Consider the following 19,016-nt stretch of genomic DNA (forward strand, 5'->3'; position numbering starts at 1 on the left):
TCCCGGGTTCGATTCCCAAGGGAGGTAAAATAAATACAAGTAATTTTTTCACTGTGATATTTATTCAATATTACCCTGGACTGATACTTGAAGCGGAGGGCTGATCACCTTTCCTTCATGTGTAAAAGATCATGATAACACTGCGTTTATATAACGCAGTGCCCTATGCACCATTGGGGTGCGGATAAGGGTTTAAAGAAAAAAAAAGAATTTATTAAACCCTATTAATAAATTAAACCCTGAAGAGGGCAACAGGTTGTTGCCGAAACTAGCTGGTTGTTAGTAAAAATGTGAGTGGATAAAAAAAACAAAGTCTTTTTATTTCTCAAAATAATGTATTTTATGTTTGAAATTTTAGAAAATAAAACAACTTTGTTTTAACCACTTTCATTGTTACACTTTTTCCAACATACATAAACCCTTCATAAACCCTGATGATGGCAAGGTTCTCGTCGAAATCGGTTGGATAAAGTGTACCAATAAAAAGTGGTCAAAACGAAGTTGTTTTATTTTATAAAGTTTATAAAATGTGCCACAAAGTGTCAGCGAAAAACATTCAAGAAATCACGTTGAAATTATTAAAGAAAACACTTGAGTTTTTTTTACCACTTGAGTTTATTTATAGCGACAAGTTTCGGAAGCTATGCTTCCATCTTCAGGTCTAAATGAGTTTAGAATTTAGACCTGAAGATTTAGTATTTAGCTTCCGAATTTAGTATTTTCTTTAATAATTTTATTGAACAATGGATATATAATTTTTGACATCTCAACAATGGATTTCGTGCAATGGATCTTCCTGGAAAGTTATCTAGAGTAAGACCAAAAAATTCATGGATGATCCAGAAAGATATCATGATACGAAGGCATGGCCTAGGTGACGTTGTCCAGGACAGAAGGACCTACAGCCTGAAGACGAGGAGAGCTGACCCCAGCAGTCTACAAGGACAATAAGCTGGGATAACTTCAGGAAGAAGAACGTATATGAATTTCATGTATGTTGAGATGCATTTTTTTTAAATAACTCCTATAATTGAACAAAATCCACATTTGTGAACAAGTATTTGGACACACTCAAAAAAGTTGTGAATAAATTAACTGGTCAAATTATAAGCTAAAAATAATAAAAATTCAAACGATATTTTCTGGCGTTTCTCATGTATATGATTATAATCCAGGATTCGGACTTCACATACAATTGAAAGAGTTTTTGCTTTAAAAAAACCTTCTTTAGTCTGTGAGACTTTCGAAATATTGTGTGCTTGAATCACTGAAATCTCACTAAAGACTTCTATTGGTGAGATGAAATTTTATGATGGTCGTCAGTCCCGTAAATGCCCAGACTTCCACATTCTTCTTCATCTTTGATTAAGATGTCGAAAAATAATCTGACTTGGATCGTTATACTCCCAGACTGTCCAAATGTCACCAGAAATAACCAAGCGCTCGCGCCAAACGGAATTGTGGTGTTCTAATTATACTATTGGCTGTCAACTGCGAGCACGCCGTGATTGGCTGACCGCCTGCGACGTCATCAAATCACTCGCGCAGTAATTAATCGCTGGAAACAGTGATTGATCAGTCGGCTGATGTGACGTAGTCGCGTCAATTTATTTGACCGCTCCAACATTGGTCTTCTTCTTCCTAGCTCCATCCCAATTTGTCGGCTTTGTAGACTGCTGGGGTCAGCTCTCCCCGTCCTCAGGCTGTAGGTCCTTCTGTCCTGGACAACGTCACCTAGGCCATGCCTTGGAATCATGTTATATTTATGCAGTATCCATCAATTTTTATTTCTTCCTCTAGATGTCTTTCGAGGAAGATCCATGGCAATTGCCATGGATCCTTTTTTTTCCTTTAGTGTACACAAAACCACCAAAAGAACATTCCATCGTGCGTATCATAACCCATATATGGGAGTATTTCACAATCCTGACAATTTCAAGACCCATAATGGTGTCAAGTAGTAAAGACGTTGGACTATAGAAGAGAAGAGTAACAGAAGAACTGAGAAGTTTTGAAGACAGATGGACTATAAACTATTTTGTCGTGGAATTTAAAATAAAAGCAACATGCCTGATATGCAATGATTCTATTTCTATCTTGAAAAAGTATAACATTAAACGGCATTACGAGGCTAAACATGCAAATAAGTTTGAAAAGTATGTAATAAATATGTTTATATATATATATATATATATATATATATATATATATATATATATATATATATATATATATATATATATATATATATATATATATATATATATATATATATATATATATATATATATATATATATATATATATATATATATATATATATATATATATATATATATATATATATATATATATATATATATATATATATATATATATATATATATATATATATATATATATATATATATATATATATATATATATATATATATATATATATATATATTCACATATTGGTAAATATTTTGATTGCTTTGAATAAAAAATAAATGTTGTTTTACGGCCCGGTCCGTAAGACGAGGCTAAACATGCAAATAAGTTTGAAAAGTATGTAATAAATATGTTATATATATATATATATATATATATATATATATATATATATATATATATATATATATATATATATATATATATATATATATATATATATATATATATATATATATATATATATATATATATATATATATATATATATATATATATATATATATATATATATATATATATATATATATATATATATATATATTCACATATTGGTAAATATTTTGATTGCTTTGAATAAAAAATAAATGTTGTTTTACGGCCCGGTCCGTAAGACGAGGCTAAACATGCAAATAAGTTTGAAAAGTATGTAATAAATATGTTTATATATATATATATATATATATATATATATATATATATATATATATATATATATATATATATATATATATATATATATATATATATATATATATATATATATATATATATATATATATATATATATATATATATATATATATATATATATATATATATATATATATATATATATATATATATATATATATATATATTCACATATTGGTAAATATTTTGATTGCTTTGAATAAAAAATAAATGTTGTTTTACGGCCCGGTCCGTAAGAAATCTCATTTCCAAAATCTGGCCCGGCTATTGAAAATGTTGGCCACCCATGCTCTGTATGTCTTTCGAGGAAGATCCATGGCAATTGCCTAGTTCATAATATGTTCAGATTTTCTACGTCCTATGTGACCACACCACCTCAATCGCCTTTCCTGTACCTTACTTTTTTTGCATTTTTGGAGTCAGTAGAATATACTTAGTCCAAAAATGGAAAAAAAAACGTACTACAAAAAAATGACCCTTACTGTGTTTTAAGTTTGGACAGCCGAAGTGTGATGATATCGTTAACGACGATACCTGGTCACTGGTCAAATAAAATATATGTGGAAAAAAACTATTTAGTTTGTATTTTACTATATAAAATGCAATTCCATAAAATGTCAGTACAAAACTAAAATCCAGTAAATCTTAGATACTTGAATCTATTAATTACGTACTTACTAAAAAAAACTTTAAAAAACGGGTACCAACTTAAAATGGAGGATAGAGCGCATTTTTACGTGTCGTACCTAGGGCGATATTTTTTTTATTTAAATAAATACTTAGTGGATGAACCGTGATATTAAAAAAATGTCAGGCGATTTTTTTTCAAAACTCAGTATCTGCTTGACAACAATATATTATTTTAACAAGTATTATGACATGTTTTTTAAAATTAAAAGTTCAGCTTTGTTGCGGTATAATCTCTTAAAGTCTCTGAAGGAGCTTAGTATAAGCTCGACTACTCATTCCTTACTTGCTTAAATCTAGTAAAAACTTAAATTTAGTAGATAGTCAGTAAAAAGTCAGTTAGAAACAGTTAGAGATCTGTTGGATCAGCGGATAAGAGGGATTCTACAGCTAGTCACAAAACACACAATTTTTATGTAGTCGAATTTGAAAAACTTACGTTTTTAGACAATAACTGGTCAGTAGTTCTCAATTCCTCTTGTATTGTTCTGTGACACTATTTTCTTCAGTATTGTATAGAAATAACAATATTTCGTAGAATATTGTAGGATATTAAATGGAGTATGTAGAAATATTGGACAGAATGTTCTCAATACCTCTTGTATTGTTCTCTGACACTATTTTCTTCCGTATTGCATAGAATTAACAATATTTCGTAAAATATTGTAGAACATTAAATGGAGTATGTAGAAATATTGGACAGGATGTTCTCAATACCTCTTGTATTGTTCTCTGACACAATTTTCTTCCACCTTGTAAATGATTTACAGCAGTATATTATATGGAGAATGTAGAAATATTGTCCCGATGTTCTCAATGCCTCTTGTACTCCGACACTATTTTCTTCCGTATTGTGTAGAAATAACAACATTTCGTAGAATATTTAATATAGTATGTTGTATATTGGACAGGATGTTCTCAATGCTTCTTGTATTGCACTCTGACACTATTTTCTTCCGTTTTGTATAGAAATAACAATATTTCGTAAAATATTAAATGGAGTATGTAGAAATATTAGTCAGATGTTCTCAATGTCTCTTGTATTGTACTCTGACACAATTTTCTTCCACCTTGTAAAGGAATTACAGACGTTCGTAGAATATATGATGGAGTATGTGGAAATATTGGACTTACAGTAGTATATTATATAAAGTTTGTAGAAATATTAGTCAGATGTTCTCAATGCCTCTTGTATTGTACTCTGGCACTATCTTCTCGCGTCTTTTACAGGAATCACAGCCTCTCGTGGAATATGTGATGGAGTATGTGGAAGTAGATGAGATCAAGCTCACAAGCCAGCAATATCAGGACAGTACCCATCCAGAACTCGAAATTTGACATTTGGGACACATTTAGCGACCCTGCGGTGCTGTAATACACGCGAACCCACAAATCTTCCCTCATTTTGACTGATCACATTCACCCATTCGTAAAATAACTGAATTTAATGTTATTAAGAAATTAAATATTTTTGTAAAATAAAAAATTGATTCCACAAGGGTCACAACCCTCAGTAAAGAGGAATAACACAGAGAAAAAGAATATTTTTTTATTTATTGTTTCGGCATTCACTTTGTTGTAAGAAATAATTAAATTATAAATAAAACACTTGTTTTTACCAACACACTAAAGGCGCTTGTCCACTACCCCCGGAATCCCGTTTAATTTTTCCGTCCGGCACGTCAGTTAGCGTTTTAATACGACGATTGGCTGGGATTGGCTTGTGGTTTTGACCATCTTTCTTCGGATCGGAGCTCTTGATCGGTGCGTGAACACGTTGCGCGTAAATTCGATCACGCCAAACTGTCGTAGTCGCTTTCATTTTTCAAAACCGGACTGCCGGACGGTGAAATCCCGTGTAGTGGACAAAGGCCCTAAGCACGGGAAAGGTTTTCTACCGGTTCAATCGAATGATGCTTAAGGACGGGAAGGGTATTTTTACCTTTTGCGCCTGCCTCATTTCGAAAGCAAAAATGAAAGAATTTTGATATGTTTTTATATGAATATTATGTACCAATCTCTTTGTTAAGGTCTTCACTAGATGTACAATTAACAAATCCCGTCGCCAGCGGTCCGCAGGCGTAAAAAACACTCGTCTTTAGTGTGTTAAGCATTACATTTTACGACTAGTTTCGGAAACTACATATCGCTCACTCCTTTCAACAACGTCATATATAAAAAAAAACTTGATTTTTCAGGAGATCGTTTTTAAAGTTTAAAAATGTAATACAATTTTTTTCAAATAAATGTCAAGCCACTTATTGAAATTTTTACTGTGCAACAGATCTTTTTAGGTAAAACCTGAATGTTGTTTCTGCATTTGAAAAATATTTAGTATGTTAAAAAAATAATTAAACAACACCTTTTCTTTAAAATGCAAAAACAACACTTTCTGTCCTGTAGCGGGTAAATATTAATTTAAAAATATGCCGCCTTTGCTGGGATATAGTACATTTTCTGGGCATTCCGAAAACATAATAATAATATAGTAAAACCCTTACCACACCCCGATGGTGCATAGGGCACTGCTTCATATAAACGCAGTGTTATCTCGATCGTTTACACGTGAAGGAAAGGTGATCAGCCCTCCGCTTCAGGTACCAGTCCAGTGTAATATTGAATAAATATTAGAGTGAAAAAATCACTGATATTTATTAAACCCCCCTGGGAATCGAACCCGGGACCTCCAGAACGGTAGCCAAGCATGCTGACCATAACACTACGGAGGCGGACAAAATATGAATAATGACGATTTTTGATATATGACGTTGTTGAAAGGAGTGAGCGATATGTCAATATTGCGCGATCCACAAATGGCATTGTATCTACAAATATAGTTCAGTTATCTAGGATTAGCAAACAAGACGTTTTTTTTTTACATTTCACTGGAATTCGTTATATCCAAAGATCGTCAGATAGAGGTACGTTATATCGAGGTTTTACTGTACGTAGTTTTGTTGCAAGGTCGTCACAAACACTTTGTATAATATGTAAAATATTATGTAGTTTTTTTAAAACCGAAACACAAATTCACTGATTATCACTGGAAATATGTTAAATATTTATATTAAAACATTTTTTATTGACTGTTTTTATCGTTCGTATGTCACATCACACGTAATGCTGAACGATTATTATCTATTGGATACAATTGATTTTCGTTGTATGCGTTAAGAGGGCAGTCGTTAAAATGTGACATTTCGTATTGTATTGTTCTTTTGAAACGGTTATTTTATGAAAAACGTGAAAAAAATATATATTAGTAAGTCTCCGGTTCGATTCCCAGAGATATCAATATAAATATAAGTGACTTTTCGCTTTAATATTACCCTGGAATCATACCTGAAGCGTAAGACGAGGACCAACTTAAAATTGCGTTAATTTGATGCAGTGCCCTATTCACCATTGGGTACGGAAGAAGGTAAGAAGAAGAAGATTTTTCATTTTATTTTATTTAAATCAGTACCCCCATGTAGTTCATTAACAATGATATAGGTGAGATTAAAAGAAGCTTTTTATTGAGCAGAAACACTTTTATTAATAATAGTAAAACCCTTACCGCACCCAATGGTGCATAGGGCACTGCTTCATATAAACGCAGTGTTATCTCGATCGTTTACACATGAAGGAAAGGTGATCAGCCCTCCACTTCAGGTACCAGTCCAGTGTAATATTGAATAAATATTAGAGTGAAAAAATCACTTATATTTATTAAACCCCCCTGGGAATCGAACCCGGGACCTCCAGAACGGTAGGCGAGCATGCTGACCATTACAATACGGAGGCGGACAACTTTCATAAACTTTTTTTTTTTAAACTTTATAAAATTAAGTAACTTTTTTAACCACTTTTTTACTAACCCATACGCATATCAGTTTTTTTTTTCAAAACATGTACACAAATACACTAATTGAACGTATCCCCGCATGTGAGAAAGTTGCCCCGCCCGGAGGGGAGGTGATATGGTTTGTCAAACAATGAGGCGCTCATATTTTGCACCTGATAAAACAAGAACAAACATATAAATAATAATATTAAATGCAGAAAAGGGTAGTACGCACTAAATTGTTTGATTTTGTGGTACAAATCAGTCCGACAAGTCATAACGCTCGCGTGTGACTCATACTTTGAAGGGTCAAAGGCGTTCAAATTCAACCGAGTTATAAAAATATACTATCTATAAATTATAACTTTTACTGTTTTACCAATTAATATGGTACATAAAACTATTATGCATGTATTTTATCGTGTGTCTAGATCAGAAATGTGATAAATTAACAAGAAAACTTGCAAAAATAACTCAATAAAACATTATGCCAGGGATGTAAAGTTTTGATTTCTAACTGATTTTAGTTGATATTTCAATCAAAAGGATAATTCTATCCTTACAGAGACATCTTTGGTCAAGTGTCATCAAAAAAATTGTAAAAAAAAAACAAATAATGCGTTACAAAAAGTTTTCTATACTGATTTGTAGATATCACACTCAGTATCTTTATGATATGAGCCACCACGGACCAACATTAAAATAACTCCATCGTTTCTGTGACGTTATTCATTGCCAACTTACAAAAATGACGTTTTTTCGCATGCTAATTTTTCCAAAAGAAAATGATGAATGATGAATGAAAATATTGATAATATCGACTGTTATAAACACTTCACGAGTCTTATACAATCCTTTATAGGTTGAGTATGTTAAATGTCCGCCTCCGTAGTGTAATGGTCAGCACGCTCGGCTACCGTTCTGGAGGTCCCGGGTTCGATTCCCAAGGGGGGTAAAATAAATATAAGTGATTTTTTCACTGTCATATTTATTCAATATTACCCTGGACTGGTACCTGAAGCGGAGGGCTGATCACCTTTCCTTCATGTGTAAACGATCAAGATAACACTGCGTTTACATGATGCAGTGCCCTATGGACCATTGGGGTGCGGATAAGGGTTTTATTATTTTATTATATGTCAAATTAGATATTCCTCCCGTCTGACAAAGATCCATTGTCTGTTTTTACGTCACTAGTCTACAGTATGAACTCCCCTCTTAAGGGAAATAATTGGCAGAATGCCTGTCGACGATATTTCGTATGGGATCGCTAAATACTCGTTTGGCAAACGCCGCGACTTAAGCAATTGCGATTAATTGACTTTAAGTCATTTTCATGACCTTGCCCATGTAATTAATAGGTCATTACTTAAGTCAAAATTTAAGTTTTACTTAAATACCACTATTACTTAAAATCAATTGTGACACGTGTTTCGATGCATTATGCGTCATTTTCAAACGCGGTATGATTACAACATTTTGAGTGTGTCCAAATACTTGTTCACAAAATCTGGATTATCTCCAATTACAGGAGTTATTTTCATATTATTTTTTGACATCTCATCAAAGATGAAGAAGAATATGGAAGTCTGGGCATTTACGGGGCTGACGACCGTCATAGGCTGGTTTAAGTGATCACTTTACACACGTGTAACATTCACCAATTCTACCCATTATTGACAACCACACTACTCAAATACTTGGAAGTTCTATATATATGAACCAATTTAGAAACCTTGTTCTTGAATCACTAGAACTTCACTAGAGACATCTATTGGTGAGATGTAAAGAAGCGTTTTACTAAGCAGAAACTCTTATATTAGTATGTGAGGTCCGAATCCTGGATTTCAATCACACACATGAGAAACGCCAGAAAATACCATTTTCATTTTTATTATTTAAGCTTATAATTTGACCAGATAATTTATGTACAACATTTTGAGTGTGTCCAAATACTTGTTCACAAAATCTGGATTATCTCCAATTACAGGAGTTATTTTCTTTTTTTTCGTCAGCCCCGTAAATGCCCAAGCTTTAAATTTATAATATCTTTATAAAATTAATTGACTTTGTTTTCACCACTTTTTAAAAAAAAAGTATTTGGAGACACTCAAAATGTTGTATTATAAAGAAGTTCTAAAGGAGAAGCAAAGGAGTTTGCTGTGAAGTAAGTTTGATGCATTATACAAGCGGAAACGCCGGAAAACGAGAGAATTAAAATAAAATAATGGAAAAACTGGTTGTCGAGTGCGGAATAACAAGCGAATAGCAATTAACCCGCTGCACTTTGCCTTGTTAATGAAGAGCGGAGGTCGGCTCGCGTCTTGCGTCACCCCCCTACACATCGCCATTACACACCACTCTCATAGCGTCCACACACGAGCGAATGTGCCTACAGCTGTGGATCGTAACGAGTATCAAACAATTTAAATAAATTATCTGGTCAAATTATAAGCTTAATAATAATAATAATAATAGAAATGAAAATGGTATTTTCTGGCGTTTCTCATGTGTGTGATTATAATCCGGGATTCGGATCTCACATACTAATATAAGAGTTTCTGCTTAATAAAGAGCTTCTTTACATCTCACCAATAGATGTCTCTAGTGAAGTTTTAGTGATTCATGAACAAGGTTTCTAAATTGGTTCATATATATAGAACTTCCAAGAATTTGAGTAGTGTGGTTGTCAATGATGGGTAGAATTGGTGAATGTTGCACGTGTGTAAAGTGATCACTTAAACCAGCCTATGACGGTCGTAAGCCCCGTAAATGCCCAGACTTCCATATTCTTCTTCATCTTTGATGAGATGTCAAAGAATAATAATTTAAATAAAAATTAAACATTTATTTATTGTTTCGGCATTAACTTTGTGGTAAGACATTTTACAGTGATTAAAGAAAACACTTGTTTTTTACCACTTGAGTTTTATTATAGACTACATGTTTCAGAAGTTAAACTTCCATTATTCAGGTCTGTATAATAACAGACTGTTATTATACAGACCTGAATGATGGAAGTTTAACTTCTGAAACATGTAGTCTATAATAAAACTCAAGTGGTAAAAAACCAGTGTTTTCTTTAATCATTGTAAAAATTAAACACTTGAATAATCCACTTTATCGAGTTTTATTTTTATTTACGGCTAGTTTCGAAAACGACAATTGTTTTCATCTTCTGGTACAAATTAAAACTAACGAATAAAAATATATTTAGGTGTATATATAGGTTAATAAATATAGGGAGGGGGGTTAAGGAACAACATTTTTTGTAAAAGGAAACATTGATAATAATGGTGACATATTTTGACGTATTGTCCGCCTCCGTAGTGTAATGGTCAGCACGCTCGGCTACCGTTCTGAAGGTCCCGAGTTCGATTCCCAGGGGGGTCAAATAAATATTAATGATTTTTGCACTGTAATATTTATTCAATATTACCCTGGACTGGTACCTGAAGCGGAGGGCTGATCACCTTTCCTTCATGTGTAAACGATCAAGATAACACTGCGTTTATATGACGCAGTGCCCTATGCACCATTGGGGTGCGGATAAGGGTTTAAAAAAAAAATTGAAACAGTATATTATTAATTGGTTAATCTGTCCGCCTCCGTAGTGTAATGGTCAGCACGCTCGGCTACCGTTCTGGAGGTCCCGGGTTCGATTCCCAAGGGGGGTAAAATAAATATAAGTGATTTTTTCACTGTCATATTTATTCAATATTACACTGGACTGGTACCTGAAGCGGAGGGCTGATCACCTTTCCTTCATGTGTAAACGATCAAGATAACACTGCGTTTATATGACGCAGTGCCCTATGCACTATTAGGGTGCGGATAAGGGTTTTATTATTATTTTTATTATTATGTATTTCTAAATTTTCTAAATTATTCATGACTTGACCTTTATTTGTAACAGAGTGTAATAATTTAAGTGTGTGAGAGTCAAATTCGTTTAAAATTTTTATTCGTTAGTTTTAATTTGTACCAGAAGATGAAAACAATTGTCGTTTTGGAAACTAGTCGTAAATAAAAATAAAACTCAATTCAGCGGATTATTCGAGTGTTTAATTTTTATTAAAATAATCATGTCATTCCACAAAGTTAATGCCGAATCAATAAATAATAATATCAAACAACACGAATATGAGGCAAACGATGTGTGGCAGACGTTAGAATGATGATATAAGGAAAGACTGCAAGGCTGAGATGAGCATTTTATTTTTATTTTTAACCCGCAAAGCCTTTAATTTTAGTGGCTTGTCTGCAGGTAGGATAGACACTGACGCGACAGTGCTCGGCTGTCCAAATTTAAAACACAGTAAGGGACATTTTTTTGTAGTAGTTTTTTTTTGCATTATTTTTCCAAAAATGCAAAAAAAACTACTACAAAAAAAATGTCCCTTACTGTGTTTTAAATTTGGAGAGCCGTGCTGTTCTGACTTGAATTCAATTTATACAATAGCAGTACTGAGTCAGCCACTGACTTTTCTTGTGTTTGAAGTCAGTTTCACTTTAAATAATATTTTATAAAGGAATAACCCGCAAAACCTATATCAGAGGCTTGTCTGCAGGTAGGGTAGTAAGGATGGGGGAGGTGAATGTGAAAAATACATCACAAACACCCAGACCAATTGAAAATAAGTCTTTCTTGAATTTATTTTGCAATTGGCGGCGACGAACCCGCGACGCCAGTTTCGCAGTCGAACGTCTACCCATCTACTTGTTGTTTTATTTTATAAACTTTTTAATAATCAGAGACCGTTATTTTAAAAAATACATGAAATCCTTACTGTATTTTTCGTAAGAAGTTAAGTAAAATTATGTATAAATTTCCTATAAAGGCGATTGCCATGGATACACGTTATCCATGAAGGTGATCTTAAGGCCATGGTCGCCTGAGTGTTATAATGCATTCTATGGTGATTGTGCATGTCCGGGAGTGATGCAGGCTGTTGCAGATGCAAGAAATAACATCTCGGAAGCCGGAAATGAGCAGAAACAAACACACGAACCTATTATTAGCAGTAACCTATTATCAGTGGCGGCTCTAAGCTTAAATGATTTTTTCAAATACATTTTTTGTTTGTTTTTTAATATTGTTGTTTGTTTTTAATATTGGTTACATTGCTATATTACATTACGTGATAATTGACTATTTGATATATTAAAGGAATTTAAACTTGGAAGTATGATATATTGACTTGTTAAAAATGACTAACTGCATTGATGTTTATTTTCTTGCCAAGCAAAAGTGACTTAAATGGCCCTCCTGAACATTTTACGTTTTGTTAGTTGGTCACTATCTCCCGTACGACTACGATATATATATATATATATATATATATATATATATATATATATATATATATATATATATATATATATATATATATATATATATATATATATAACGACAAATGTAGAATTGTCTCCATGATCACACACGGATAAACAGGTTGAACAAGTGGCGGAGATAATCTTGGTCCAATTACATAAATATTAACATTTTCAATGCTATTTATAGAGAAAGGCCACAGAATTGGAATGTAACTATTGAATCATTTATATTTATCAATTAGTCCGCATCCGCTCCCCGTGTAGAGCATATGGAATTCGCAAACCAACTCCAGGCTCTACTGTCGGCTTAAAAAAAAAAAAAAAAAAAATATATATATATATATATATATATATATATATATATATATATATATATATATATATATCTATATATATATATATATATATATATATATATATATATATATATATATATATATATATTTCTTATTCTTCTTCATCTTCAAACCCTTATCCACACCCCAATGGCGCATAGGGCACTGCATCATATAAACTCAGTGTTATCTTGATCGTTATCACATGAAGAAAAGGTGATCAGCCCTCCACTTCAGGTACTAGCCCAGCGTAGTATGGAATAAATATAAGAACGAAAAAAACACTTATATTTATTTGACCCCCCCCCCTAGGATTCGAACCTGGGACCTCCAGAACGGTAGCCGAGCGTGCGGACAAATATATTTATAAGTTACCTATAAAAATCTCCTTGCCTTTTATTATGTACAAGGATTTAAAGCATATAGGGTTTATATGTCCTAAAAATGATAGTGAATGCGTTAAGTTGATAAGAAATGAACAAGGTTGATCCCTAAAAATAACACTATAGATTCAATGGATTCGACATCCTATATAAATAAAGATTTGTCACATAAGAGTCGAAATAATCGGCGATCATATATCACTCACTCCTTTCAAGAACGTCATAAATCGAAAAATCGTCAATTTTCAGTCGTGCATGTTTTCGGAATGCTCAGAAAATGTACTTTATCCCAGCAAAAGAGGCATATTTTAAACTTAATATTTACCCGCTACAGGGCAGAAAATGTTGTTTTTTTGCATATTAAAGAAAAGGTATTGTTTAAATTTTTTTTAATATACTTAATGTTTTTCAAATGGAGAAAAAACCTTCAGGTTTTACCTTAAAAGATCTGTTGCACAGTAAAAAGTTCAATAAGTGGCTTGAAATTTATTTTTAATACATTGTATTAAAATTTTAAACTTTAAAAACGTTCTCCTGAAAAAACAAGTTTTTTGATTTATGACGTTCTTGAAAGGAGTGAGCGATATACATTAAACAAACCAATTATTGTTTACCACAGAAACATAAAGATATGTACAAAATAATATATTAATTAAGCTACTATTTTATTTTAAGTTATGTAACTATTTTTTTATTATATATTTTAATGTAAAGCTGTACAATTTCCAAACAAATAAAATAAAATAATATAATCCCTAAACTCCCTTTTTCCTTTGCCCTCCTTATTATCATCATCTTTTGTAAATTATGTTTTTTTTAATTGTCCATTTGTAATTTTTTTTTTTAAATGTTCAAGTACTATCTACCCTCTGATTGCAAACAGCTATATATGATATCAAACGTTTTCATCAATATCACTAGTCTGTTTTTGGTTGGTCGGACAATATTGCCATAAAACCACCTCGCTTAGTTTTTCCCTCTACCTCCTTCCCTAAACTACCTCTTTCCTCTGCCTTCCTTATCATCAATTTGTAATTTATGTTTTTTTAAATGTTCAAGTACTATCTACCCTCTGATTGCAAACAGCTATATATGATATCAAACGTTTTCATCAATATCACTAGTCTGTTTTTAGTTGGTCGGACAATATTGCCATTAGTTTTTCCCTCTACCTCCTTCCCTAAACTCCTTTGCCTTCCTTATTATCATCAATTTGTAATATGTTTTATGTTCAAGTACTATCCACCCTCTGATTGCAAACAGCTATATATGATATCAAACGTTTTCATCAATATCACTAGTCTGTTTTTAGTTGGTCGGACAATATTGCCATTAGTTTTTCCCTCTACCTCCTTCCCTAAACTCCTTTGCCTTCCTTATTATCATCAATTTGTAATATGTTTTATGTTCAAGTACTATCCACCCTCTGATTGCAAACAGCTATATATGATATCAAACGTTTTCATCAATATCACTAGTCTGTTTTTAGTTGGTCGGACAATATTGCCATTAGTTTTTCCCTCTACCTCCTTCCCTAAACTCCTTTGCCTTCCTTATTATCATCAATTTGTAATATGTTTTATGTTCAAGTACTATCCACCCTCTGATTGCAAACAGCTATATATGGTATCAAACGTGTTGATCAATATCACTAGTCTGTTTTTGGTTGGGTGGACAATATTGCCATAAAACCTCCTCGCTTAGTTTTTCCCTCTACCTCCTTCCCTAAACTACCTCTTTCCTCTACCTTCCTTATCATCAATTTGTAATTTATGTTTTTTTAAATGTTCAAGTACTATCTACCCTCTGATTGCAAACAGCTATATATGGTATCAAACGTGTTGATCAATATCACTAGTCTGTTTTTGGTTGGGTGGACAATATTGCCATAAAACCTCCTCGCTTAGTTTTTCCCTCTACCTCCTTCCCTAAACTACCTCTTTCCTCTGCCTTCCTTATCATCAATTTGTAATTTATGTTTTTTTAAATGTTCAAGTACTATCTACCCTCTGATTGCAAACAGCTATATATGGTATCAAACGTTTTGGTCAAAATCACTAGTTTGTTTTTGGTTTTTCGGACAATATTGCCATAAAACCTCCTCCTTTAGTTTTTCCCTCTACCTCCTTCCCTAAACTCCCTATTTCCTTTGCCTTCCTTATTATCATCAATTTGTAATTTATGTTTTTTTAAATGTTCAAGTACTATCTACCCTCTGATTGCAAACAGCTATATATGGTATCAAACGTTTTGATCAATATCACTAGTCTGTTTTTAGTTGTTCGGACAATATTGCCATTAGTTTTTCCCTCTACCTCCTTCCCTAAACTCCTTTGCCTTCTTTATTATCATCAATTTGTAATATGTTTTATGTTCAAGTACTATCCATCCTCTGATTGCAAACAGCTATATATGGTATCAAACGTTTTGATCAATATCACTAGTCTGTTTTTGGTTGGGTGGACAATATTACCATAAAACCTCCTCGCTTAGTTTTCCCCTCTACCTCCTTCCCTAAACTCCCTATTTCCTTTGCCTTCCTTATTATCATCAATTTATAATTTAGGTTTTTTTTAAATGTTCAAGTTCTATCTACCCTCTGATTGCAAACAGCTATATATGGTATCAAACGTTTTGATCAATATCACTAGTCTGTTCTTGATTGGGTGGACAATATTGCCATAAAACCTCTTCCCTTAGTATTTCCCTCTACCTCCTTCCCTAAACTACTTCTTTCTTCTGCCTTCCTTATAATCAATTTGTAATTTATGTTTTTTTTAAATGTTCAAGTACTATCTACCCTCTGATTGCAAACAGCTATATATGATATCAAACGTTTTCATCAATATCACTAGTCTGTTTTTGGTTGGTCGGACAATATTGCCATAAAACCTCCTCGCTTAGTTTTTCCCTCTACCTCCTTCCCTAAACTACCTCTTTCCTCTGCCTTCCTTATCATCAATTTGTAATTTATGTTTTTTTAAATGTTCAAGTACTATCTACCCTCTGATTGCAAACAGCTATATATGATATCAAACGTTTTCATCAATATCACTAGTCTGTTTTTAGTTGGTCGGACAATATTGCCATTAGTTTTTCCCTCTACCTCCTTCCCTAAACTCCTTTGCCTTCCTTATTATCATCAATTTGTAATATGTTTTATGTTCAAGTACTATCCACCCTCTGATTGCAAACAGCTATATATGATATCAAACGTTTTCATCAATATCACTAGTCTGTTTTTAGTTGGTCGGACAATATTGCCATTAGTTTTTCCCTCTACCTCCTTCCCTAAACTCCTTTGCCTTCCTTATTATCATCAATTTGTAATATGTTTTATGTTCAAGTACTATCCACCCTCTGATTGCAAACAGCTATAAGTATATGATATCAAACGTTTTGATCAATATCACTAGTCTATTTTTGGTTGGTTTGACAATATTGCCATAAAACCTCCTCCCTTAGTTTTTCCCTCTACCTCCTTCCCTAAACTCCCTCTTTCCTTTGCCTTCCTTATTATCATCAATTTGTATTGTATATTTTTAAATGTTCAAGTACTATCTACCCTCTGATTGCAAACAGCTATATATGGTATCAAACGTTTTGATCGATATCACTAGTCTGTTTTTGGTTGGTCGGAAAATACTGCTTTCTAGCAAGAAGCCCACCAATGTGGTTATTTCTTTTCTGTACATGAAGTTTAAATAAGTAAATATGTATGCGATGAATATTAAGTTAAAAATAATGTAAAAATGTATATTTTCTTACCTCTTCAGAAGATCCCGCTAGAAAGAGATGACAAGACAGTTGTTGGTCCTTCGAATCCTTGAGGAAATAAAGGAACTCGTTTGGAGTATTTTGTATCTGTGAAAACCTGAAACACCCAATCGAAAATTAGACATTTCTGTAGTAAAGAGTTTCTGCTCAATAAAAAGCTTCTTCATCTCACCAATAGATGTCAGTAGTGGAATTTCTAGTGATTCAATTACATGGTGGTGTTAATCATGGGTAGAATTGCCGAATGCTACACGTGTGTAAAGTGACATTTCTATGGAAAAAAGTTTCTGCTCAATAGAAAAAAGACTTTTTCATCTCGCCAATAGATGTCTCTAGAGAAAATTCTAGTGATTCAAGTACAATGCTTCGAAATTGGGTCGTGATAAAATTATATTTATGGAGCGTCCAAGAATTTGAGTAGTGTAGTTGTCAATCATGGGTAGAATTGGAGAATGTTACAATCGTGTGTAAATAGATCGCTAAAACCAGCCTATGACGTAAGCCCCGCAAATGCCCAGACTTCAATATTCTTCTTCATCTATATTTGGCGATTGTGAGCGGAAAATGTGAGAGAACTGAACGAGGACGGCCGAAAAAGACTTGACACGATCAGATCAATCAGGACCTAAATTCTGGTGGTGTCGAAAGTCTACGTAATCGAAGGGCATGTATGACTAGAAGAAAATTAAATTCTTTTAACACTCTAATCATTCATTATTCATTGTGTGAATAATAAAACACCTTTTAAAAAACACTGCATTACACAAAGTGCACAATGAATGAAAAAAAGTGTTATATTACCATACCACAAAGTCGATAATGCTTATCGTATACTTTAGTAAATTATATATTAGTCCAATTTTTATATCTAGGAAGCATGTTCTCAAGGGATGGAAAAGTGGATAACTATATCGAGAGGGGTGAGTGCAGGAAATAAAATAAAAATTGACTAGATGTATGGTATTTGTCCGCCTCCGTAGTGTAATGGTCAGCACGCTCGGCTACCGTTCTGGAGGTCCCGGGTTCGATTCCCAAGGGGGGGAAAAACATAAGTGATTTTTTCACTGTAATATTTATTCAATATTACCATGGACTGGTACCTGAAGCGGAGGGCTGATCACCTTTCCTTCATGCGCAAACGATCAAGATAACACTGCGTTTTTATGACACAGTGCCCTATGCACCATTGGGGTGCGGATAGGGGTTTTGTTATATTATTTTATTAGATGTATGGAAGTGAAGGAAGCTAGCAGTATGTCGGGACAGAGTAGTGAGGCGTTCCATCCTCTCTGTCTACCCCTGCAGAGAAACGGAGTGAGCAGTAATTAGTTAATCATTTTCGATTCAAACGATGTTCACAGGTTTGCAAACACATTTTAATGACCGTTAATAAAATGTGATAATAATTATGACGTCGATTAGAGCGCCCTCTGGGATTCAATGTCAAATTGGCGGTAAATATATGATGTAATTACCATGTATACATAGCCATTACATGAAGGTGTTGCATATTGTAATGTGTGATTGCGACATATCTGTGTGCTGTAGGCGCCACTTTGCTCACTCGTGTCAAGAACGTCATATATCGAAAAACTTAATGTTTCAGGGGAACGATTCTAAAGTTTAAAAATATTATTTATTTATTTATTTTATTTGTTCTGGAATTGTACAGCTTTACATTACAATAAAAGTTTATAGTAAATATAGTTACATTAACAATAATAAACATTACATTACATTAACAAAAATAGTTACATTAATAAA

General features: G+C 33.0%; 1 protein-coding gene across 1 annotated transcript in view; it reads right to left on the bottom strand.

Moving 5' to 3' along the window:
- The window catches only part of plx (PTB_TBC1D1_like and TBC domain-containing protein plx), a 77,830-nt gene that overhangs the window by 50,754 nt on the left and 8,060 nt on the right, over nucleotides 1–19,016 (bottom strand). Inside the window, exon 4 of the mRNA XM_088259046.1 lies at nucleotides 17,244–17,349. Within this exon, the coding sequence (XP_088115172.1) occupies nucleotides 17,244–17,349 (106 nt within the window). The remainder of the gene's footprint in view (nucleotides 1–17,243; nucleotides 17,350–19,016) is intronic.

The sequence above is a fragment of the Brachycentrus maculatus genome, unplaced genomic scaffold (genome assembly GCF_059751285.1).
Source record: "Brachycentrus maculatus isolate JH-2025_06_01 unplaced genomic scaffold, ASM5975128v1 h1tg000108l, whole genome shotgun sequence".
NCBI lineage: Eukaryota > Metazoa > Arthropoda > Insecta > Trichoptera > Brachycentridae > Brachycentrus > Brachycentrus maculatus.